The sequence below is a fragment of the Amphiprion ocellaris genome, chromosome 21 (genome assembly GCF_022539595.1).
Source record: "Amphiprion ocellaris isolate individual 3 ecotype Okinawa chromosome 21, ASM2253959v1, whole genome shotgun sequence".
Classification (NCBI taxonomy): Eukaryota; Metazoa; Chordata; class Actinopteri; family Pomacentridae; genus Amphiprion; species Amphiprion ocellaris.
Window position 1 is genome coordinate 23,671,619 of NC_072786.1, and position 25,234 is coordinate 23,696,852.

The following is a 25,234-nucleotide window of genomic DNA, read 5'->3' on the forward strand; positions in this document are numbered from 1 at the left end:
TTATCTGCAGTGGGAGTGAATAACAAGCTAGCTAGCCTTGAGACCAGCTGCATTGTGCACAAAGTATGTGAGCAAACCTCTGTTTATATACAGACAAAGATGTGTGGAGGCTGAAGGATGCACAACAGAATCAAGACATCAGCTGCTTTCATTTCTCCACTGGTGGATGACAAGGTTGGAATCCCTTTAATATGGACACAGCAGATCTTATTCAGTGTGATTCTAGAGACAGTTAACATCAATCTGCAGAATCTACTCAAAAATATGTAAAAGTCTAATATTTTCATTAATCTAAGTGTGACTGGACCAAGGTAATATTATTGTTTAGTCAGTCTATGTAAGAATGTACTGCTGCTGAACTGTAACTAAGGACTCTGGTTCCCTCTGGTGGTAGAAATAGAATAGAATATGCTTTATTGCCATACAGTGTGTAACGAGATTGGAGAGCTTCTCCTTTTCAGTGCAAAGAAATCTTAAAGATAGTGCAATCAGTCTATTTACAAATATGCAGTATAAATAACAGAGTGAATATAATGAGAAATGCTAGTTTGATGGAAGGCCATAGCCTGAATTGTATGTAAAACGTGCTACATTTAAATAATAACAAATACGAAATAAAGAAATAAATTCTACCCAGAATTTGGACAATTACAGTACTTAAATAAATGCACTGATACATAATGTGCAATTACTTACACATCTTTCAAAAAAATTTACGTGAACAAAATATACTTCAAGTATCAAAGTCAAGCCACTGGATCTTATACAGTACACAAAAACAATCAAACAAACAAACAAACAAACAAAACACAGATGCTGTTTCCAATAGAGAAATATAGTTGATATTTATAATTTTCCTAACATGTTTATGTATTAAGGTTAAGAAATGGGAATATTATATATTATACAAAATTGCCTGACACATTTTTAAACAAGAAAAGCACTCAGAGCGCAGTACTCTGCCAAGGCTGCTCAGCCGTTGTATCATTACCGACGGATAAGTCCTGATAAGTCTGCAGCGGTAGATTTATAGTAGGATCACAATCTGAGCTGGGGTCATATATATATTCAAACATTATAAATATATATATATATATATATATACATACACAAACACACACACATCCACATACGTGTGTTATCCTTCAGTGACAGGCTACTTCACCTGCAGTGTGTGAAGAGCAGATAACTCAGGTCTTCCTGCTGTCAGACTTTAAAACCAGCACTGCTCCCAGTAGACCACACATCATAAAAAAGTGACATATTTCAACATCAGTGCATTCCATCCTGTGCAAGAGTAATATTTTGTACATTGAATGAAGTCTACATTTTTGAAACTGTGCAGCATCAGTCCGTGCAACATTATTTCAACAGAATAGTTTTGAACAATCTGCACAATATCAACAGTAAATGTGTATATTTCCTGTTTTTGTGTTTTTTTTCCCCAACTGAAGTCCCTACATTTTTTGAAAGAATTACCAATTAACCTACTATCCATGTGTTTGAGCTGTGGGAGAAAGCCGAAGCACCTGGTGAAAACACATGGAGAACAAGCAAACTCCACATTATTCTTTAAAGAAAACTTTTTGGAAACTACAGGGACTCATTTAGCATTTTATTCAGTGTTTTTTCTTTTGGTACTTTTTTCCCTCTCTCCACATTTTTCTTTGTTTGGCCTGGATTGTAAATACCTACCTACTGACTCCATACAATTAGTTGACAATGAAAAACAAAGACAAAGTCAAATTTCTTTACAATAAATAATGTTTATTACCGTGATTATCAATCTAAATTCAAATGGAAAGCATTTCCAATATAAGCAAACTGTGGACAGCGCCACAGCCTGGATAGAATAGATCTTTATGTAACTTTGATTTTTATTGCACTACACTATAGCAGAGCAGATGGCCTGACATTCATTTAAATATATTTATTTACAATAAAGCAAAATGTGAACTCCTTAAACAAGGAGAAATGTAAACAGGTTTGTCATTCAGTAAGCCTTGGAGAATAGTTTCTCTCATCTAAGACAAAAACATTTGAAAAAGTTGAATCTTGCTTGAAATCTACATTCAGGATCTGAAGACATACGCTGCTGAGAGTCCAAGGTGGAGAAAAGAAGTAGTAAAACCTGCTGCCAAATGTTCCAGAGGATGTCTGGTCTATATGCAGACACAGAGGCTCCGTGGTCACTGTGCTGGATGCAGTTCAGTGACTGTCCAGCAGGAGGTGCTAGTCTGACATGGTAGGAGGAAGGTATGAGGGTCCAGGACATGCAGGAAACCCAGCATCTCCCTCCACTGAAACCAAACACCAGCTGACAACCTGGGAATGAGAGAAGCTACATGTCAAGCCTGTAAACACTGGGAAACAAACAGTATTTCATTGTATCTGCTGTTTTAACTTACTGGCTCAAACAGTATATTCAGCAGGTAGTCCTGCCTTTAAACATATCCTGCTTTATCATCTATTTTATTTGAAATGGGACCATAATTTGAGAAATAAACATCAAGCTACATTGAAGGAGACTTGAAACTGTTGATTAAGACCTCCAACTTAGAAGGAAAATGATTACCGAGTTAACAAATCAAGAGAGAGAAGTAGGGTACATTTCCATAGGTTTCTGTGCAATTTGATTTCTTTTTGCAATCAGAGAAGTCGCCCTCTGCTGGCTGGTAGAAAGAATGCAGGGTTAAGGCACGTGTGTTGACTTCACTTTTCAGACTCAGACGCTACATTCAAATTTAATGCTGTTTCCTGACTTATGGTATATCTTGCATGGAAATGCACCGCATCTAAATATGGCATGCTTAGTGGGCGTGTCTTGCGGGCCACTGGTGGTCACATGACAGTGCTTTAGTTTTAGTCCGGTAGATGCGTTGGACCAACATGATGGCTCGGTCGCAAACTTTCCCTTTTATTATGAAAACATTTCAGCAAAAGTATTTCTATAAGTATTTGAGACGAGAAATGAGCTGCTGAATCTGTCCTCGTTTTAATCCAACTAGGGCTAGTTTAGATGTATAATGGAAGTTTTGCGATGTATCGGACCTCTGCTTGCCGTGCGTCGTTTGCACAAAGTAGAAATCAAATTACTTTATACAATTGCTAATGAGCTCCAAGATGACACGCCGTAATGCAGTTTGAAACCATAGACTGTATAATAACCCTAACACTAACTGTCTTTATTATACAGTCTATGCTCAATACGCGCCGCAATGCAACCAACATGCAATGCAATGCGTTTCACATAGACAATGAATGGGATGCGAAAAATGACGGATCCTGTGGACACGTATCCTTTACAGTTGCTACTTTCTATATTCAACGTTTCTGCAACATTCCAGATGACAGTGTCAGGGAAAAGCAGGCTCCAATTTTTCTCCTAAAGCTGGTCAACATTGATTTCTATTGTTACAAGATTATATTTGCTTTGCTGGGTATCAAATTAAGCTAACATCTAGTCCATGAGCTAAGTGATAACACTGTCTCTGGGTAAAGGACTGTATTGGAATTGGAATCTTGTGGAAGTCAATGCAATTCTTTTGAGAGCGTGTGGTTTTAGCTTGACTGTAAGTGGGAGTGGGGGACCAAAAAAAGTTACTGGAGGTTCCGCGGTTTAACAAACCAACATGGTGGAGTCAGCAAATGAAGCTAAAAAGAAGTTTAAAGCAGATTTTTGTGCATAATAAGTGTGACATTTGGATAAATCTCCCAACTGTGACTGACAAAGATGGAAAAGAACAAAATTTTGGTGCAACAATTGTACAAAGTGTTGATATACAACAGACACAAGTCTTTCACCTCTGGGTTGAGCACTAAGGTATGGTGAGGAAAAAACGAGAGTGGCTGTGTAATTTTTGTCTTTTGCTAACTACTGGCTGACAACTCGAACACGTTAAGTTTATTGGCTCTCTTGCTTGACACGCTTTTGTAATATTTTGATCTTCTAGTGCTTCAAAATCGTCTGAATTTCAATTGGATTATGTGACTATTTTATAAAAAACTGTGGTGCACTACAGCTATGTAACCTATAACCCTGCAGACAAATGCTGGTGGTGAATGATACGCTTCTTGTCTTTGGAGGTAATGCATGGATTACTATTATTGTTAGTGCACAAGCTATGCTATAAATACTGTTGATTGCAGCTTATGTTAGCGCAGACACACACAGTTTAATCCATTACCTAGAAGGCCCACATTTTTGAGCATCGCTCTTATTAAAGCTCAGTTCAGTTGTGGAGGAATCCAAAACTTGAATGACCGGCTGTGATTGCTCACTGTGTAAGCTATAATTGGACAATCCCTCTTCAACGCAGAGAGTTTAGCAAACACAGCCTTCCTTTTGTGTAGCATTTTAAATAAAACCCCACACAAGTCATGAACCGGGCTGAATAATGATTAATCCTCGACACAAACTGCTTCTGAATCTCTATCAGTACCAGTTGGTGTGTTCAGGGCCATTCCTTGTGATGGGCCCTGTCTTTCTTTTTCTTCTCATTTTTCTCCTTCTGCAGCCTCTCCAGCTCGGCCTCATACATCATCTCCTGGATCAGGTATTTTTCTCTGCGCATTCTGTCCCGCAGGTCCTTGGGGAGGTCAGGTATCAGGTATGCAATCAGGGTCTTGATGGCAAACACCATATGCTGCAAAAACAAAGTACGTTATCGCAAATCCCAGAGCCATACCTCTGCAACGAAAACAAAAAACTCTTCAAAGTGATAAGATGTAATATATTCAATCTCTTTTTAACGTTTCCTCAGGGAAACATATGAAACAACAAAGCAAAAATGCTAAGTATGGGAATAATTTTCCATTGTTTCATCACTAAGAGCGACAACTTTTACATTACACATTTTGTGGATCTGTCTTTAACCCCCTGATCACCAACTGTGAACTTTCACAACTTGATCAAATAATCTGTGATGTGCTGTTCTTTTGGCAGACTTGGCTGGGAAGCCAAACCCTTCTATCCACCGCTTAATCTTCATTAGGGCTGAGTAGGTTTGTGATCAGCTCATGGTGTGATGGTGGTGATAAAAATAGAAAGGTCCTTCCTTCAGTTTTGGAAATGGTGACTTTTGAATCAGTTTGTTGATATTATGGGGTGCCCTCTTTAATCCACAAGCATTTACTAATAGTCACAAGTACACATTTTAAAAATGACGTCTCGTGGTCCGAAAGGTTAAAATGCGTGGCCAAAAGTTAATCTTTTATTAAAATACCACCCTATTGCATCTGACATATTCTGTAAATGCGGTTATGTATGCAGAGGAATACTTAAACCCATGAGCCACTGAGTATTTGCAGAGTTTTTCCCTAGAGGCCTGTCTGGGTGCAAACAGCACAGTGGCTCACACACTTTGGTCAATGCACAAAGAGTTAGTATTCTCATAAAATATAATGGTCAAGTGATAAAGTGATAAACATCAAACTAGAGAGAACCCGGAGAAAACACACGCTTGCACAGGGAAAGCATGCAAACTCCATGCAGAAAGATCCCAGGAAGGCCGGGATGCAAACCTAGCTGCAAGATGACAGTGCTAACCACCAAGACACTCTGCAGCCCCAGTGAAGTCAAATCTAAGCTTAAAACCACGAATCAAAGGAAAATCATTTCATTCTACATGCCTCATTTTCAAAAATCTGCCAAAAATAATTTGTTCTGATCATTTTCTGTAATAAGCAAAACATTTGGCACTCCTCAGCTATTAGTGACTTCAGCTGAACTAGACTGAACTGCAGGCTGTGTATACATAGAGCAGAATGGAAACAGATGAATAATGTCAGTAGTAAAACATCTAGTTCCAGTGTTCAGAACCCCCATAAGGAAGCTGCAAAAATGTTGTACATGTTGACTCCATTTTTTTTAATTTGTTTGAACTAAATACTCAAAGAAATTGAACTGTCTTTTTCTTTTTTATGATTTATAGCATTACAACTGTGACTTGTGAGTTCTCTATTTCTAGCCATGGCCACAACCCATTTCACATAGGCTGAAAGTCACTGAAAGGCTCTGTAACTGCAGAGTCTGGTGATCATTTTCTGTTGCTTCGTCACTACCTTTCACATTACACATTTATTTAATCCGCTTTTAACATAAAAGTATTAGTGCAGTTTTAATCCTGTTTATAAAATAGTCTTTTAAACAACCTTGTAAGTCTGGGTTAGCTGCTGTGTGACTTTGGAGTTGTGAACTAAGCTGGATGAGATTAATGTGAAGCACCTCAGTAAGTCCTCGTTAGTGGACTGAGCACCACTGATAAAAGTGGGAAAAGCTGAGTCAGGACACAAAACACAGAAAGCAGAAAATGTTTACGTTGAAGAGAAGTGATTACAGGCTTCTCTCAGCAGTGAAATGAGCTCTGCTGTATTTTCTTTTTACTTGTAAAGATCTCGTCACCACAAACTGCTTAAATCAAAATAACTTATGAGTGGATGCACGTGTCTTTATAAGCCGTGAGAAAATTCGAGCAAAACGTTAAGGAAGATATAGATGCGCACTCACAGATACAGACGTACAGGTATAAAGCATTGACAAAATAATAAAAAAGAATCCAATTCCAGAGCCAGCTGGATGTCTGGTGCCATTTATCAAAGACTGTGGAACGCTCACCTCAAAAACTATGATGAAGGCCAGCCGGGCTGCCAGGACGTGCCAGAACTGCAGAGTGTATGAGTAGGGCTCAGCAGAGTCTGGAGGCTCCCTGTAGTCACGATACCTGATGGAGGGAAAAAACAAGTCAGAGTTCATCACAGAGCAGCACTGATGACTGATGAGCTGCTCATGTTAGTGATTCAACAACTGACAGAAAAGAAATGAGACGAGAAAAATACCTGCAGCTTGTATATGGGATGCTGACAGCTTCACTGTGTGTTTGGATTATTTCTCTATTACTAATCGATGTAGTTATTTTGTGATTTATATTTTATGTGGAGCTCACCAAGAGATTGTGTCTTGGTTAACAAAGATCATTAATAAAGTGATGGATTATGCACCAAGGGTGGCACAAATGCTTCCTCCCAAAGCCTGGTAAAAATGAACAAAGTTTCCACAAGATGTTTTATTCTAGTGCCTTAACATACTACTTTTACCACTCAGTGAGCACTGGTGTGGACGCATGCAACCACATTACCTGCAATACTTCACAGCTTCTCCAAACAGCTCAGAGCCATTGGTCCGGGGCTGTGATCTCCTCTCGAAGTCAGACACTCGGAAAACTGAGAGGCTGGCGTTGACGTAACCCATCATACACCTGAAGAACGCACAAGAATAGTGAATTCAACACTTACACCACCGTTCTAAAGCTTGGGGTCACTTAGAAATGTCCTTATTTTTGAAAGAAAATCAGTATTTTTTTCAATGAAGATAACATTAAATTAATCAGAACTACAGTCTAGACATTGTTAATGTGGTAAATGACTATTCTAGCTGGAAACAGCAGATTTTTAATGGAATATCTCCATAGAGGTACAGAGGAACATTTCCAGCAACCATCACTCCTGTGCTCTAATGCTACATTGTGTTAGCTAATGGTGTTGAAAGGCTCATTGATGATTAGAAAACCATTGTGCAATTATGTTAGCACATGGATAAAAGCGTGAGTTTTCAGATTCAGAAAACTTTATTTGTCCCCAGGGGGCAATCTAAAAAGACACATATGGCAGGCAGTGCAGCAATGATGTAAGGAATTGAGCAAATAAACAAGAAATTAGAGATAAGAAACATGAATAAACAAATAGGGATAAATATGTATACATATGTAGAACAAGTAATATAATAAGAATAAGATTAAAATGAAAAGAAAGAAAAAAGAATAAAACAACTTCGTAACATACTAGTGCACATATGGCATACTAGTGCAAATACAAATTAGCAATGTAGGTGCAATATGGCAATGAGGTAGATACAAATTGCATATATCAAAGTAGATATAAATTGTACAGTGCAAAATGGCAGAGTTCACAGAGGGACCATGGAAAACATGAGATTGTCGGATGACCACAAACTTTTGAACGGTCGTGTACAGCATCTTTAATCAAGAGCGACACCAAGTGACATGTACTAAACTTAAAACAGCGATATGGTTATATTTAACCATCACTCACCCCTCCCCTGCTCGGCCCTGACCAGCACAAGGTCCGTACTTGTAGGCGTAAACAAGGCGAGGGATGAAGTCTGAGGTAACGGCGATGACAAAGGCGTTGGTGATAACAGACAAGATGCCGATGCCCTCCAGAATGCCATACCAGATCCCTGCCATAAACATCACACGTTTAAAATGACTGCAAGAAATCTTCATTAAAGAATAACGTGCCAGGCTTTATTTACCGATGTCTTTGGCTTGTGATGGCAGAGGTCGCCGCCACTGTGTGACAAACTTGTAGGCATCTAAACGGATCTCAATGATGTTGTTGAGCAGCGCCAAGAGAGGGGCCAGAGGGAAAGCTGCCACAAAGATGGTGGTGAAGCCAAACTGTAAGACTGAAACAAATGCAACACAAGCTATTAGGTCCCACAGCTCCTGTACATGTTCATCCTGTTTGCAAACTGCTGCTTTGAGACTTGAAATTCCATTTATGAGGTCAATAATCTGTCTCCATTTAACTCTCCCTCTCCTGAAGGAAATATTTAGCTCTTTACCACAGGCTGTCTATAAAACATGAGCATAGTCTCTAAGTCTGAAAGGTGAAGCCAATGCAGAGATGCCTTACCCATATATTATTTCTGCCAGCCAGCAGGGGGCGACACCTTTGGTTGTAAAAGGAAGTTAAATTGCATAGAAGTCCATCAGAAAATGACCCTACTTCTCACTTGATTTATTACCACGGTAAACATTTTCCTTGTAAGTTCATAGTCTTAATCTCTACATTTAAGTCTCTTTTAATCAACATGGTGTTCATTTTACAAGTTATTGCCCTATAATCAGTAAAATAAACAATAAAGCTGGGTAGGTTTTAGGGTGATTCACAAGGTGCTACCGTACAGGCTTACAAAGCACCCTCGGGTTCTAAGTCAGATCCATTCCTCACTTCTTGCACATAGTTTCAAAACACTGAGATAGTGCTGACCAAATTGCAAACCTGAGGCTTCACAACAGTGGTCCACAAACCAATAGGTCACGTTACAGTGGTATCTTCTATGTACAGTCTAAGGTCTTTACCCACCACTTGCTCCACTGGCTAAGAGTATGGTTTTCCTGCCCTCTGGTTCAAATCTTACTTACAAGATAGGGACTACTTTGTCTCAATTGATAGCTATAAGTCCGAGCAAACAAAGATCACATGTGGGGTTTCTCAGGTGTCCATTCTTGGGTCGCTTATATTCAATGTCTACATGTTGCCCCTTGCTCAGGTAATAGAATACCACAACATCTCTTACCACACTTATGTGGATGACACACAACTTTATATTTCACTGTCATCACATGACTACAGTCCTTTACTTGCTCTCAGTAAGTGTATCCATCAGATCAATGAGTGGAGGTGTCAAAGTTTTCTCCAGCTCAATGCAAACCAGACTGAAATGATTATATTTGACCCCCAAAGTGAAAAGTCAAAGATTAGTGCTCACCTCGACTCCATGTCACTAAAAGTTACAAATCAAGCCAGAAACCTCAGTGTCAACAACCACTTGAAAGCTGTTACTGAGTGTGCCTACTACCACGTGAAGAACATTGATAGAATTAAGAGTTTCCTGTCTAGAGAAGGCACAGAGAAATTTGTTGATGCATTTATTTTCAGTATGTTAGATTGTTGCTGCAGCTGAACCATAACACTGCTGCCAGAGTCCTAACTAACACCAGCAAACTGGACCATATCACACCGGTCCTCAAATCACTGCACTGGCTTCCTGTTAGTCAAAAGATCGAGTTCAAAATCTGACTCCTGGTCAACAAAGCACTGAATGGTCTTGGACCAAAAGACATCCTGGACTTATTAGTTCCATATGAAGCAACCAGAGCCCTCAGGTCATCAGGGACAGGTTTACTATGTGTTCCCAGAATCAAAACCAAAATTAATGAAACAGCATTCAGCTATGATGCTCCTCACCTGTGGAACAAACTTCCTGAACACCTGAGGTCTGCTCAAACTGTCAGCACTTTTAAATCAGGCCTGAAAACCATATTGTTTACTGCAGCTTTCTCTTAGATGCTCAATTTATTTTTTGTCTTAGAATGCACTTTTATGATCTTAATGTTTATTTCTTTTATTTCTATGGTTTTATTGTATGTCCACCGTTAAATCATTTGTCCGAATCTATTTCTTTGACATTGTAAAGCTCGTTGAACTGCCAAGTGTATGAATTGTGCTACACAAACAATCTTGCCTTGTCTTGCCCCCACATCAACACAGATTAAAGTATCTGGCTAGTTGCTGTTTTGGTTATTTGCATTTGCACATTGCATGTTTGTCGGGTTGTATTTTTATGGCCTTCCTGACATTGATAACTTGCTAAAATATGTAAACTCTATAATGGCACAAACACAGAGAGATCAGCTGAGCAGCTAATCAAGCTGAATGAAACATCAGTTCAAAGTCATTCCTTCCAGTTCTTCCTTTTTATATCATTTTCAGCCTGATGAACTCACACGCACAAGCATTACAACTGTGACGTCAGTTAAGTCTGTGAGGGTTTAGGGCTGAGGCCTCAGACTGGGATTGTGCCACTGTGTTCAGCAGCCTGGTAGCCAACTTAGTCTGTCTGCTGTTTGGTGTCTGGCATCTAGTTTACAGTTAGTTTATCTGAGCTTTTTCACCCAAATCTGCCTGCTGAGCACAGTTAGACTGAACCAAAAAAGTAAAGTTAAAGGGTGAAAAGCCAAAACAGTGAGCCAAAAGATGCTAAAATGTTCCTTGGGAGTCTGCTGATTTTTCTGAGGGTTTTCTCACTATGAGTATCCTCTTTCACGTGTCACGTTTTTCGCCCCTTGTTTCCATGAAAAATATTGATTAATACAGCTTTAAGTTTGTTTTGCAGCGTTAATTCAGTCACTCTCTAATGTGAATGGGAAGTTTACACAGGTAGATAAGATAGAGAGAAACATGAAATCCATAAACACATGGAAATGCTTCCAGTTCAGACTCAATCCAGTGGAAGTCAGTGTCACAATTACATAACATGGATTGGAACTGCTGGGTCATAAAATGAAAAAAAATTTATTGCTTAGAAAATTCTATCATAGAAGATTAAACCGTGGAGTACATTTGAGGATAACCTAAAAATACAAAATTGATATTAAAGGTTGTGGTGCTAATGTGGGCGGGGTTTATCGGTATTAAACACACAAAGAAATGTTTGTGGTGCGTTTGAGGTGCAACATACTCATCTCCAGGTATTCATCAAAGAGTCCGTAGGCATTCATTGGCTGCAGGTGGTAATCCCTCTCCCACTGGGGGAAGCTGGCCTTGGCGTTCTGGCCGTGTTCTCTCCTCAGCCTTCGCCGTGTCCACCAGTTCTGGATCAGTCTGGAAAAAAAAAAAAAAAAATCACCAAAACAGTGTGATCCAGGTTGTCTGTCTCTAATCCAGCTGTTCATAAATACAGGAGACCGCTACTAAATTAATATATACGTACACTACTGTTCTTAGAAATGTCCTTATTTTTGAAAGAAAAGGAGCTTTTTTCAATGAAGATAACACTAAATTCATCAGAAAAATTGAATATCTCCATAGGGGTACAGAGGAACATTTCCAGCAACCATCACTCCTGTGTTCTAATGCTACATTGTGTTAGCTAATGGTGTTGAAAGGCTAATTGATGATTAGAAAACCCTTGTGCAGGTATGTCAGCACATGAATAAAAGTGAGTTTTCATGGAAAACATGAAATTGTCTTGGTGACCCCAAACTTTTGAATGGTAGTGTATGTCTTGTCATTCAATTTGTGAAATTACTGATGTGTGTATGATTAAACTGCAGGTTGATCATCATCATATCATACAAGACAAGTCCACACAAAACCAGCAGAGGCTAAATTTGACAGCAATCCATCCATCGGGTGTCAACATTTTATTAAAATCTATATTCAGAGTGTCCACTCATCCACTTCCTCAACCACTCCACAGTGTTTTCAATAGAGAAGACTCACCAGGGATACATTTCTGGCTTGGATGCAACACTAATACATAATTATGTGCCAGATGTTCATAACACCAAAACATCTGCAGCACATTTGAGACCATGGACACCACAACAACTATACTTTTGGACAAGTACCAAGGAGCAATCTCTGGGCCTGAAAAATGAAGCTAATGCAGAAGTGCCAAAAAATGACAGTTCCTCAAATGTCCACTTGAGGCTCAACTTTACAGCACAAACAAACATATTCACATCCTTCTACAAAAAAAGTTTTGATCTCTTTAGCTAATTTTCTTTTTCGTGACAACTGTACAGGGGTTAAATTTTCACACATTTTACTACTTTAAATTGTACTAAGGCTTAAAGTAATACATAATGAAGGGCGTGGCCACTTTGAGTGACAAGTGAGTGCAGGTCATGGTCCAGAAATGTCTGCATGGTCCATTCTAACTTGACTCATACATCACCTTTTTGCTCACTTTTGGATTAGCTGGGAGTTAGAAGAGATGAAATACTGAAAAACTGTTGTGCAGGTTTTGATGATGATTGGTTAAAGTCGGAGAGGACAAGTCTAACTTTTTCAGCCCTTTCAACATAAAACTGGCCATACAGATTAACATAACAAACCCTCCATTGCTGTACTCCTTACATGTTTAGAACTGGAGTGGTGTTTAGTAACTCCTGTTTGTCATTGTTCAGGTGCACTCTGACTTAATGCCACTGTCAAACCTGTTGGTTCCTATGCCTCAGTGGAAACAAAAAGACCAGAAGGAGGGTTAGTTACTTAGTTAGTCCCGTAAATTTTTTCGCCTCCCTTGCCCCTGACATGAGTCTCTTCGGTAGAAAGTCGGCTATTGCCATTACCGATGTTGCAACAGGTTTCTTTCATTTTCAAGGCTCAGAAAGTACAAACGGAACTCACGGGTATCCGAGCTCCATAAAGTTGTTCCACGTCTGTTTTAGCACCATAATGATCCCCATCTGCATACAGAGGTCAATGAGGCAGCCGCTGGGGTGGCACTGCCGAAACAAAGAGAAAGAGTACAGAGAAAGAAACAGTGTCAAATTAAACTCTTACCTTTGCTAACAATGGAATATTTAAAATGGAAGGCAAAATTGGAAACTGCATTGCTGTAGAAAGTCTTGTCATTCGTCTATGAGGTTTTGTAAGCATCACTCCCTGCAGAACATTATGTTGGAGCCTCTATGCTCACAACCCATAATCATTATTCATACAGGCGTTATGACTTCTCCCTGCAGCCTTTAGCAGCTTTGTGCATTTAAAAGCAGGAAGTTCTCCAAGTGCTGTCATGAATTTGTACGGCTAAAAAAGGCTGACTGGGACTGTACATGTCACATTACAGAGGATTTTTCCATTTCTGCAGCCATGGGAACACAAGTGGGAGCACATTAGCTCAGCACCTAAAAGCGTCGGCTCAGGCCTTTTGTCCTCTTGGACCACTTCATTGTGTGATTTTCCCCGCATGTTCCCATAAGTGCTGCTTACTGCTGATGGGGGTTAAACGGCTGCTGGTTGGCCACGCAGTAATAGCTTAATGCCCAGTTGTGAAATACTTGCATCCATAATGCTTTGCTGTTATTCCCCAGTGGGAGCAAGCAAAGTCACTACTCACTTCTTCCAGTTTCCAGCGATTGATGAGGCGCAGGTACGCACCAGGCCGGCCTGTGAATCTGTCAACAAAAGGAAAAAACACGCCAGGAGTTACTGCATCACAAAAAATTCAATGGAACAAAAACCTCTTAAAGTAAATCTCAAATCTGTTAAAGTCTCTGAGCATGATGTCATAAAAATCAGCTATAAATTTTAAAATATTCATAATGAAAGGTGAGTTTTCTGGCATTAGAAGAGCTGTGACTGCTTTAAATCTCTTAAGAAGCTCTATGAAGAGAGAGTAAATAATTCTGGTGATGTGTCCTGAGTATCCATCTGTTTATTCTCTCAGTAGACATGCACACCTCCATCTCTGCATCACCCAAAAATATGAGTGGGTTCGTCAGTGAATCTTTATTTTTACTGTGTTAATGTGTCCATATGGTGGTTATTTATATGGTGCAAGACACATTGTAAGTTGAATTATCACCATGGCTGGGCATTTCAACGATGAAGCTGCAGTGTACTGATGGCACAGATTGACACTTTTGGGATTCCATTTGAAACAAACCTAAGGAGCAAATCATGTCAACTTGCAGGATGGGACTTTCTGTGTCGCTGTTTTTCTTCATAGAGTAGTTTTACAGTGTTTGCGCAGAGTCAAAGGTGAGCTGGTATGCTCAAGCTGCAGTGAATGGAGAGGGATGGGTGGATAAGGAGGCAGGGACTTCATGGATCTGTACATTCTAAAGGAAGTAAGGCGATGTAGAGCTATAAATGAGCCATTTTAAAGTAGAAGGGGCTCATTTTATAGCACACGTGGCTCCAGTCTGCATAGTCAAGGTTGTATCATTTCTCTCAAAGCATAACTTCTCAATAACACTATCTTGGCAAAAGGCAGTACACCCACCAAAACAAAATTATCATCACATTACCACTGAGGTATGGAAGCACGCTGCATTCACAAAAGAAAAAATAATACAGGCTCAATCTCGCAGTTAAGATTTTTTATTGCAAAATTACAAGATCTGGAAAAGGTTCTGGTGGTTATCAGTCACAGCTATACTTGAGAGGACAGGGCTGATTTATTGCAATAATTATGAACTGCAGTAGTGAATAGTGAGAAGTATTTTGTCATCATGGAGGCCACTGACAGCTATTACTTTGATACTAAATTCTATATTCCTCCCTCATCAGTCTATTGTAGATTATTTCTTTATTATGAGATAGTTTTCTCATTATTATACGATCTTTTCTTGTATGTATGAGATCTGGATCTTGCAATTATCTTCGCAGTGAAAGATAAAATAGTTGCTGGGTTGATAATAGTTCAGATTTTTAATACAATACGGCACCTGAAGCCACAAACTCACACAGAGGAGCTGTTTTAACATACAGTCTGAGGCTCCAGTTACTTTCTACATCCTTGACCAGTTTTCATAGCATAGCATATCCATCTGTGCTTAAGATCATCTGCTCTATTTCCTTTTCTATTTATTGTGTTGTTTTTGCTGGGTTTTTGCGTTTCCGTATCTTTTCTACATTGATCTTTTGCTGAGTGGAGGCTACTTAGCTGTTATGATGGTTATAGTACTGCAGGCCTCAGTAGTAACTGAAAAAGTGGATCATGCTACACTGTGTTTGTCAGTTGTGTGTCTTTCTCACCTTCCCAGAAAGAAGGCGATGTAGAAAGTTGAACTGTTAAGGTTGACAAACTGAAAAAGGAACATCTTGAGGGTGAAGCTGTTCTCCCACTCGGACTCCGTTCTTGGCTGCTCTGTGGTGGCACCGAGAGAAAAAAAGAAGCCAGGAGAAACAAATGAAATCCAAATATCTACACAATTACTTCACAAATGCATACACACAATTTTAATTAGACTTAAGAGTGTATTTTCCAGTGATCACCACATCATGTATAGGATGATACAGCTAACTTACCTAAATTTGTTAGTAGGAGAGCAACCTTTTCATAGAGCTGGAAAAAAGGGAAACATTAATTGATTTGTCATGGCATTATTTGACATTCTCTGAATTTTGACAAAGCATATACAGATTTTTAATAAGCTGTTCTTTGCCTTTTGTTGAGTCGTTTAATTACAGCCTGGAATGAGTTTTAACCCGTCTGCTCTTTGCACTGCTGTATCTCTGCCTCTCTACTGCTGATGGACAGCAGAAACTCACCACGTTGAGCAGCATGATGATGCAGAAGTTGATGCACACTGCTGTTCCCGTGGTCGCCACCTGAGAGTTGTTCCTGATGAGAGCCCAGCCAAAGGCGGCGAAGGTGCTGACGGTGATCACACGGTAAATGACGATACCGAACACAGCGGCAATCACCACCAGTATCTGTAATATTATAGTGATGGAAAAAAATGTCACTATTCAGATGAACAATTTCACTCGTACAGCAAAAACTAAGTTATCAGGTGCAGGACACCTTACTTACAGAGAAGTCTAATACACAGTGTATTGTATTAAGGACATGTTTAGTAAGGGGTTTGTTACTCCGCCAAGGAATGCAGTGGAGTTATGTGACAATCAGCGTATGTTTGTCTGTCTGTCTGTCTGTTAGCAACATTACTCAAAAACGGATTAATGGATTTGGATCAAATTTTCAGGGAAGGTCAGAAATGACACAAGGATCAAGTGATTAGATTTTGGCTTTTGACTTTTTTTTAACCCCAGAAACTCACCATGAAGAATATTCCAGATGTTGATACAATCAGACGACTGTATTTGTCAGTGAAGGCCTGGTAGGGCTCAGGCTTGCCAGATATGGGGTTCATCCTCTCCTTCTTGGAGTATTTGGCCTCAAACTGGGGGCGTACTTCATCCTGAAAGACAAAAAACAAAGCAACATCCAACAAATTATGTTAAGGGCTTCAGTGGGTTATCTGATATTCTTGTAAGCAAGGACAGAGTGAATGATAAATTTGGACTCATGCAAAATGTGAAAGAAACGTAAAACATGCATGTGCTGACTGCAGGAGCTGCTCCTGTAGAACCTCTTTCAGGGCTGAACTTGACAACAGCAGTCTCCTGCTCTCCAACATTACCATGAAAAACAAATAGGCTAACACACCAAACATCATCACAGCATCCACCTCAGTTGTTGTCATTTATGGATATAATCTGAATCCTACAGTGGAAACAGAAAGGCTAAAAAAAAACAATGTTTGAGCCACCTCTCGCCTGTCTCAAGTTTAGCGCTGTTAGCACTAACCACTATTTCATTTCATCACAAAACACAATGAAAATAGTGTATACTGGAAGTTACAACATTTTTAGTGTCTTAGTGTGTATAAATAGTGCTATATGTAATATTTTCTTCTCAGTTACCTAATTTGCTATTTATTTGTGCTTTCAGAGCAGCTCTGCCTCCAGAAAATTAGAACTGCCATTTGGGAATATATTAAGCTGTGGTCCCCCTTGATTTGCACTAGACTGACCTTTGTAGCAAGAAAGCACCTAATTAGTTCTCAGTTACAGCTGTGTTTAAAATATCAAATGTGCTTCATTATAAGGGCACAGACTTCATTTTGATGTTCACAAAAATAATTGATCCTTTAACTTTTTCTCATTAGACTTTGACTGCTCGGTCACAGTTTGGTTAGATTTAAGAAAACATCATTTTAAACCTTCTGTCTGAAAGGCTAAAGCCCTGAAAGCAAACTACTCACAGTACACTTGTGTACAGAAGCAGGGGGCATGGGATTGGCTGAAAGGTGACTGGTGGTAATTTAGCAGTTATACATTGACATCATGAAAAATAATTTATGTATCACTGAACACTCTACACAGCTGTCAGTAGTTAGCATTTTGACTCGTTCTTGAAAGCACCAGTTTGTGACAAAACCACAGCTATATTTTGTAGTAATCCACCTTCATGTCAAGAAGCTTCGACCAAAAACCAGAATCACAGTTTATTAACCGTCTTGTCATCTGTTCTGCACAAAGCAGACTGAGATTCTGAGTCACTCTCACACCCACAAAGAGCAGCCTTGCAAAGAACACATTCACCAGCCTAAGTATGACTGACAGACAGGAGTTGGAAGTTGATGACATAAGACGGGCAAGAACATAATAAACCCACAAAAATGACTGACATAACCGAATCACATTGCGACAACTGTGTAGGGTTTGAGTTTGTTTGAGCTTTCATGTGTTAAAACTGTACATCTTCTGTGAGTCATAAATTGATTTGTGAGAGATTTCCTCAGTGCAGGTTCTCAATGCATCAAACCCACCTTTTTTAAATATATACCTGCAGACTGATGTGGACTAAAAAAGGGTTGAGTAGGCAAGTCTTTCTCCAGGGCTACCTGCTGTGAAGGCCTCAATGTCTGAGGTGAAGTTCACAGACAACTTCTCTAAAGAGCTTTGTCTTTTCGCTTCTAACATTCATTATATGTGATTATTAGCAGATTAGCCTGAGATACAGAAATAAGTGCAGGAAGTACTTCACCTCCTCTTCCTCCCAGTCTATGAGGTCCCAGTCGTATGCGAGGACAGCTCTGCGTCTTTTCCAGAACTCCAGGAACACGGTTGCTGAAAGACATGAATAAAACAACACTGGGAGTTTGCATTTGACCATTTGTGATACACTGAAAAAATCCTCAACATGGTATTTTAGGTTACATGGCTCCAAAATTAAAAACAATATTCTGTCTGGTAAATTTCTGATGAAACTTTCACACTTTATAGTTTGCATTTTTACTCTCTTGCTTTTTTTTTTCCTTGTTTGTCATTATGGTTTTAATTAACTGGTCACTTCTATCCACTTGGAGGTATTGGAATAATTTGTAATCAGCACATTTCTGGCATACTATTACATCATGAAGCTATTATGGGTAACATATAAGAAAGCAGAAAAACATTGTTTTTTGACTCATGTTTCAGATCACCAGATGAATATAAATCAATATTTTTTTTCTTCTATCTTTTAGCTCAGGTTTTGGCCTCCACCAACCCTTGAGGGAAGTCTTATCCTGCTAAATGCTACCCTATGATAACTAACTAACAAGTTAGTTAGTCACTAAGTTCGTATGTCTGCTACTTGGTTTGTATTTTGTTAAAACTATAATCAATTTTGCCAAGAATAAGGTTGATGAGAGCGGTGAGAGTCAACCAAAACAATGAAGTTGAAGGGAGTCAAACCAAAACAATGAGCTGAAAGATGCTCAAAAGCACCATAGTGGAGCGAAATTGCAAGTTGGATAATCACTTTTTTGTGCGTCTGTCACTATGAATGACACTTTTTTACATTGCACATAGCCATTTGACTCAATGTAATTATATAAATAGAGCAGCTTCACCTTGGCACAGTAGTGGCGACTTTTATGGTATACGTTCACAGGGGTGTTTTTTTTTACATGAGGCATCGTGCTGCTTTCCAGCATTTGATGCTTGATTGTCATCAAGAGGAATCAAACACTGGCTGCACTGATTAGACAAAGCTTCACTCGGAAGATTTCTGTACCTAGACCAGCATCTTTTACTGTGAAAACTGTTCTGCGAAATGTGTTTCTGAAAACATTTGAGGCATAAAATTAGCTGTTCAGCTGCTGAATCTGTCCTTAGGGTAGGGGAAAGCTGCAGAGGTGGGTGATAACTGTGTGTTCAAGTTTTTGCATTCCATACACATTGTAAATACAACAAGAAAAGCACTCAGAGCGCAGTACTCCGTCTAGCCTGCTCAGTCGTATCATTCCAATGGATGAAATCTTGAAAAAATTTGTGGCAGAAATCACGGCATCATAGAATGTGACCATTTAACACAGACGTACCCACAAACAAAATGACCTTGCGCTGAGCACAGATGTGTTATGCATGTGTACGTGATGTACGGATACCGAACCGCGTGACCTAAATATGTAGCGGGCGGCGGGAATTGATGAGACTCAGAAACACCCCCACAATTTAATTTGTCCTTGTATTATTTCTGATGGATAAGTCCCAATAAGTCCGCAGCGGTGGATTTGTAGTAGGATCACTATCATGTGATCGTCAACAGGCAGCTGATGTAGTGTTCACTTGTTGTCATAGTGACGCTGTGCCACTATCTCACAATGATACAGAAGGCCTTAACAAATCCGTGGATCCAGACTAAAAGCCACATCACTGCAAAAATCTAATCACTTGGTCCTTGTGTCATTTCTGACCTTCCCTGAAAATTTCATCCAAATCTGTTACTCTGTTTTTGAGTAATGTTGCTAACAGACAGACAGAAAGACAAATGTATGCCGATCATCACATAACTCGTTCCTTGGCGGAGTAATTAGCCTTTCAACACCCTTAGCTAACACAATGTCGCATTAGAACACAGGAGTGATGGTTGCTGGAATTGTTCCTCTGTAGACATTCCATTAAAAATCAGGCTGTTTTTGAGTAATGTTACTATCAGACAGACATTTAAACAGACGGACAAATGTACGCTGATCATCACATAACTCAGCCGCGTTCCTTGGTGGGGTAAAAATAGCTAAAGGGCGACTTTAAATTGTAACAATAGGCAACACAGGAAAATTCTGTTGCACCGTGGATCACTGAGTGACGTGGAATGATAACAGTGTCTGTCTCATGTCTTTTTAATATTAAAACATGAACAAATAAAAATCATATGCATTTCTGTCTAGGTGGAGATGCAACACTGTATCATCTACTTCACCACAGATCACATTATGCACTTCTGAAGTGCTTCAAGGTTAGCTCAAATGTTATGTTGCACTGGAATAAACTGCCAACAGTAGCAAAAGTTAACATTTAACTATGAATTTACGAGAAACATGAAGACAAAAGCAATAATCAAATCCCCCTAAATCTGTGTTCATGCATGCGTTTTACTCAGTGCTGACTGGTGATAACGAGCAAAACAAACTGATTTCATGTCAAGGTAATTGGACTGTTTGGAAACTACCACGGGGCAAAGTGACACTGAAGTGATTTTTGACCCAGCGTTTGCATGATTACAGTCATTCTCACTCCCAGAGAGGACAGAGCTGAACAAAGTCCTCCCGGTAACTTATTTATTGCATGTTTACCTGCCTCTCCACTGAGAACTGCTGCAGGATTCCTATGCTCAGGATTTCAAACACTCTTCATGATTTCTCTTTCATGTCCACATCCCTGCTGAACATACAGTACAGGAAGATGTTTTGAACGTGAACAGCACAGTTTTCCACGGGGAGCCGGCAGGGGTGCACACTTCTGAGGAACCTTAATGAAGGAATGTGAGTTGATTCTCTGCGGCAGTTGAACCCAAAACTAAATTCATTTGGACAGCGGTACCAACAGCACCGAGAAGCAGAGACTGTAAGGTCAGTACATTAATACACGTTCGATTGAACTCGTCTTTAAACTTGATAAAAACATAAAAAGGAATGTTTTTTCAGTGTTTGCAGACTTCAGACTGAACTCTGACATGTCTGTGCAGCTGTGAAAACAGCTTTAGTCTTTTACATTGGTCTCTATCTCTGTAACGTTTAAAATATACTGAATTCTCTCTGCCTTGTGCACTTTATTTGAACAATCTCAGATTTTTTATTGCACTATCTTGACAAATGTTATCCATTTTCTCTTAGCTGTTTTTATAGTTTTTATTATTTAGATAAAAATAAGCTTGTTGTGTTGCCATTTGATGCCAATTCACGGTTGCGTAACTGTAAGAATAACCCAGAGTTGTTTTATCGCTTAATTTTGGACTATTTAGTTTGACACCACAGTTATGTAACTTCCTCAAAGGTTGTTAAAGTTAGTTTGCAGATAAGATTAGTAAGAGACTCAGATAATTAAAGGTAGAATTGTGCTTCTCACTCCAGGAGATATGATTAAATTACTTTTTAGATAACATCTTACTAAGAAACTTTAAGGTTTAATACGTTGAATTTTTTGATACTGTTACACACAGACAGATTTCATTAACATTTTCATTGAAGTATCTACAAAGCTCTATCATGATTAGGATTCTATACAATATACAGGTTGATTTTGTGTTTAATTTGATTGAAGAAATTAATCTATTTTTTTCCCCTCAAATTGAAGTGCAGTAGTGTGTCTGCTGGCTGGCTGTGCAGAGCTGCACAGACAAAGCTGCTCTTTCCACCCACAGTACTGTCATGCTGTGGGTGGAAAAGTTAAGATACGAACTGCTAATGCAACATACCTGCTTTGAATCAGAGTGGAGACCTTTGTGCCCATAGATCTGTTGGGATGCCAGCATTATCTAAGAGCAGTAAACAGATATATTTTTTTCATCTGTCTAGCTCACTTCATGCTTTCTAGTTTGTTGAGTTTGACAAGATCAAATACCAGTGAGTCCAGAGGGGGTGGCAGCTTGCTGTGAAGTTTTACCACTTGATTTTGATATTCAGGATTTGCTTTTTGCACCATTTTTGTTGGTAAATTGAACTTTTTGTGGAATTTTGGAGAGTTTCTTCATGGTTCACTTCACAGTTTTTCTTTCCCCTTATATGGGTCGATCACACTCACCTCACATACAACATCAATAACTTCACATCCAAAGTCAAGCCAAAACAAAATATATACTACCGTTCAAAAGTTTGGGGTCACCCAGGCAATTTCATGTTTTCTATGAAAACTTACACTTTTATTCATGTGCTAACATAACTGCACAAGGGTTTTCTAATCATCAACAAGAAAAGCATTCAGAGAGCGTAGTACTCTGCCGAGGCTGCTCAGTCGTTGTATGATTTCCAATGGATAAGTCCTGATAAGTCCGCAGCTGTCAATTTGTAATAGGATCGTAATCATGTGATCGTTAGCAGGCAGCTGATGTAGTGTTCACTTATTGTCATAGTTACAGTGATGCCATGCCGTTATATCGCAATGATACAGAAATCTTTAACTAATCCGTAGATCCAGACTATAAGCCGCATCACTGCCAAAATCTAATCATTTGGTCCTTGTTGTGTCATTTCTGACCTTCCCCGAAAATTTCATCCAAATCCGTTACTCTGTTTTTGAGTAATGTTGCTAACAGACAGACAGACAAACGTATGTCGATCATCACATAACTCGTTCCTTGGCGGAGTAATTGGCCTTTCAACACCATTAGCTAACACAATGTAGCATTAGAACACAGGAGTGATGGTTGCTGGAAATGTTCCTCTGTACCACTATGGAGATATTCCATTAAAAATCAGCCATTTCCAGCTAGAATAGGCATTTATCACATTAACAATGTCTAGACTGGATTTCTGATTCATTTAATGTTATCTTCATTGAAAAAAACTGCTTTTCTTTCAAAAATAAGAACATTTCTAAGTGACTCCAAACTTTTGAACGGTAGTGTAAACCACAATTCATTCTTTCGGTATTGAAAAATAAAGCCTTAAATGCCAGTCCTGCCCTGCACAGGGAGTCACGAGCAGCACTGAGGGATCTACCTGATGGGGCACCTCCAGAACCAGAACCTGACACTGGGCGGGTCTCAGCCAGATGTCACCTACTGGGAGTCAACACCTCGATCATCATCAGCTGGTAACATGTCCAGTTCTGTAGCTTTACAATACAGATGATCTGGTCTGTCAGTCTTTACACCTTGAACTTCCAAACCACACATACAACTTAGTTTTTCCCCCTTGTGTTAATGCTTACCAAGTTCCTCTATTGCTGCAATTCACCATAAAATATTTACACATGTGAAACAGATCACGTTTCCACTGAGACAAACACACTGTCTGACTATATCTGAGCCTGTGAATTATTAACACACAGTAACGCAACAGAGCTTGCACTGCTTTCATTAGTGTGCAAGAGCCACGGAGCATGTTCTCATTTGTGATTTCTATATCTTTGATGTTAACCCTTTGGTTGATACATTCAGCTCATGTGCTGGTTTCAGCCTTGTGTCTCTGCTAACCTCTCCTCCCTCGACAGTGAACAACATCATCATCGTGCTGGGCGTGTTGACCTTCGTCCTCCAGCTGTGTTTAGTTCTGTTCTTCATGCTGAGATGTTGGAGATTCGACAACAGAGTACGAGAGTCTCTCAAACACCCAGACACTGACAACAAGCTCACTGGTGAGTGTTATAGCTGCAGAAATGATAGCTTTTGTCTCAGGTTGGTGCTCAGAAATTACAAATTGACAGAGTTTTTGATGACAATGCAAGATCTGCACCTTGGAGGAACTATAAAAACCACTATTGTCTGCTATATACGCTACCGTTCAAAAGTCAAACCATGTTTCTGTTGTTGTGATAGCATTAATTCATTCTTGGCAGAGCATTTAAAGTGATGTCTGTGTATAACAACCACAAAACACAATAAAAATTAATTTACACCCTATGGAACCTCTAAGGCAAGAAGAAACCGACTGACACAACGCCACTTACTCCTGAGTTTTGGACTCTAATGCATGAACAAATGGGACGCAGAACCATATGATGTCAAGTAGTTGCTGAGCTGCATCCAGACAAGGAGGCTGAATGCTGCCATAATGTATATCTCCATATGTACTGATTGTTTTCAACCCTTGAATAACCAGAGGGCATGTTCATTTACCCTCCCAACATCAGACAGCCAGCATTTAAAACAAACACTACTGTCCAAAAGTTTGGGGTCACTAAGAAATGGCCTTATTTTTGGAAAAAAAAAAAGCTTTTTTTCAGTGAAGATAACATTAAATGAATCAGAAATCCAGTCTAGACATTGTTAATGTGGTAAATGACTATTCTAGCTGGAAACGGCTGATTTTTAATGGAATATCTCCATAGGGGTACAGAGGAACATTTCCAGCAACCATCACTCCTGTGTTCTAATGCTACATTGTCTTAGCTAATGGTGTTGAAAGGCTAATTGATGATTAGAAAACCTTTGTGCAGTTATGTTAGCACATGAATAAAATTGTGAGTTTTCATGGAAAACATGAAATTGTCTGGGTGACCCCAAACTTTTGAATGGTGGTGTGTATAAAACTCTCCTGCAAACCTTACTATAGCTACAATGCAATGCTTCAAGTAGAGACCACATATTCCATCCACTCATATTATTTGAGACTGAATATATTTAAATAGCACATGAAGTAAGAATATCTGTCTTTGCCTGATTTGTTAAAATGAACAGTACCTAAGAGAGTCTCAGTCAAGTAGTTTGTATATGATCGATCTTTTTATTATTTTTCACCACTGATTTTCCTTTCTTTTGCATTTTTTCAGCCCTCCGACTCTTTCACCAAGACATTTACAAACAGCCCAACTACCAGCTCTGTAATGAAGCTGCTGGTGCTTCATCACCTACCACGTCTGCAGCCGTGGAAAGATATGATCCCACTACAGACTATCTGAGTGCACCGTCTATACCGTGGGACCTTGTTCAGTACTGATATGCTCCTAAATCTTCAACATGGCCTTTACAGAATGTGAATGACACTGTGGCCGTTCAAGGTGCTTCAACAAAGTGCACCACCTGACCATTTTACATTTTTTCACTATGTTACACTGAAGGCAATCATCACAAACAGAGGTATGAACAAAATATACACCACCGTTCAAAAGTTTGGGGTCACCCAGGCAATTTCATGTT

General features: G+C 39.4%; 1 protein-coding gene across 3 annotated transcripts in view; it reads right to left on the reverse strand.

The window, feature by feature from the left end:
- Nucleotides 1–460: 460 nt before the first annotated feature.
- The window catches only part of LOC111580605 (anoctamin-4), a 69,265-nt gene continuing 44,491 nt past the window's right edge, over nucleotides 461–25,234 (reverse strand). For 2 of the 3 annotated variants that reach the window (XM_035956421.2, XM_035956422.2), the window contains exons 14-27: nucleotides 18,158–18,240; nucleotides 16,386–16,526; nucleotides 15,874–16,038; nucleotides 15,631–15,667; nucleotides 15,358–15,469; nucleotides 13,715–13,772; nucleotides 13,003–13,100; nucleotides 11,327–11,469; nucleotides 8,333–8,485; nucleotides 8,110–8,257; nucleotides 7,137–7,256; nucleotides 6,617–6,722; nucleotides 4,443–4,646; nucleotides 1,059–2,325 (exon numbers count right to left, since the gene is read on the reverse strand). In XM_035956421.2, coding sequence (XP_035812314.1) covers nucleotides 4,455–4,646; nucleotides 6,617–6,722; nucleotides 7,137–7,256; nucleotides 8,110–8,257; nucleotides 8,333–8,485; nucleotides 11,327–11,469; nucleotides 13,003–13,100; nucleotides 13,715–13,772; nucleotides 15,358–15,469; nucleotides 15,631–15,667; nucleotides 15,874–16,038; nucleotides 16,386–16,526; nucleotides 18,158–18,240 — 1,556 coding nt within the window. In that variant the 3' untranslated portion in view covers nucleotides 1,059–2,325; nucleotides 4,443–4,454. Of the gene's footprint in view, nucleotides 2,326–4,442; nucleotides 4,647–6,616; nucleotides 6,723–7,136; nucleotides 7,257–8,109; nucleotides 8,258–8,332; nucleotides 8,486–11,326; nucleotides 11,470–13,002; nucleotides 13,101–13,714; nucleotides 13,773–15,357; nucleotides 15,470–15,630; nucleotides 15,668–15,873; nucleotides 16,039–16,385; nucleotides 16,527–18,157; nucleotides 18,241–25,234 lie in introns of all 3 variants that reach the window. The other variant, XM_023288424.3, reaches the window with a different exon arrangement.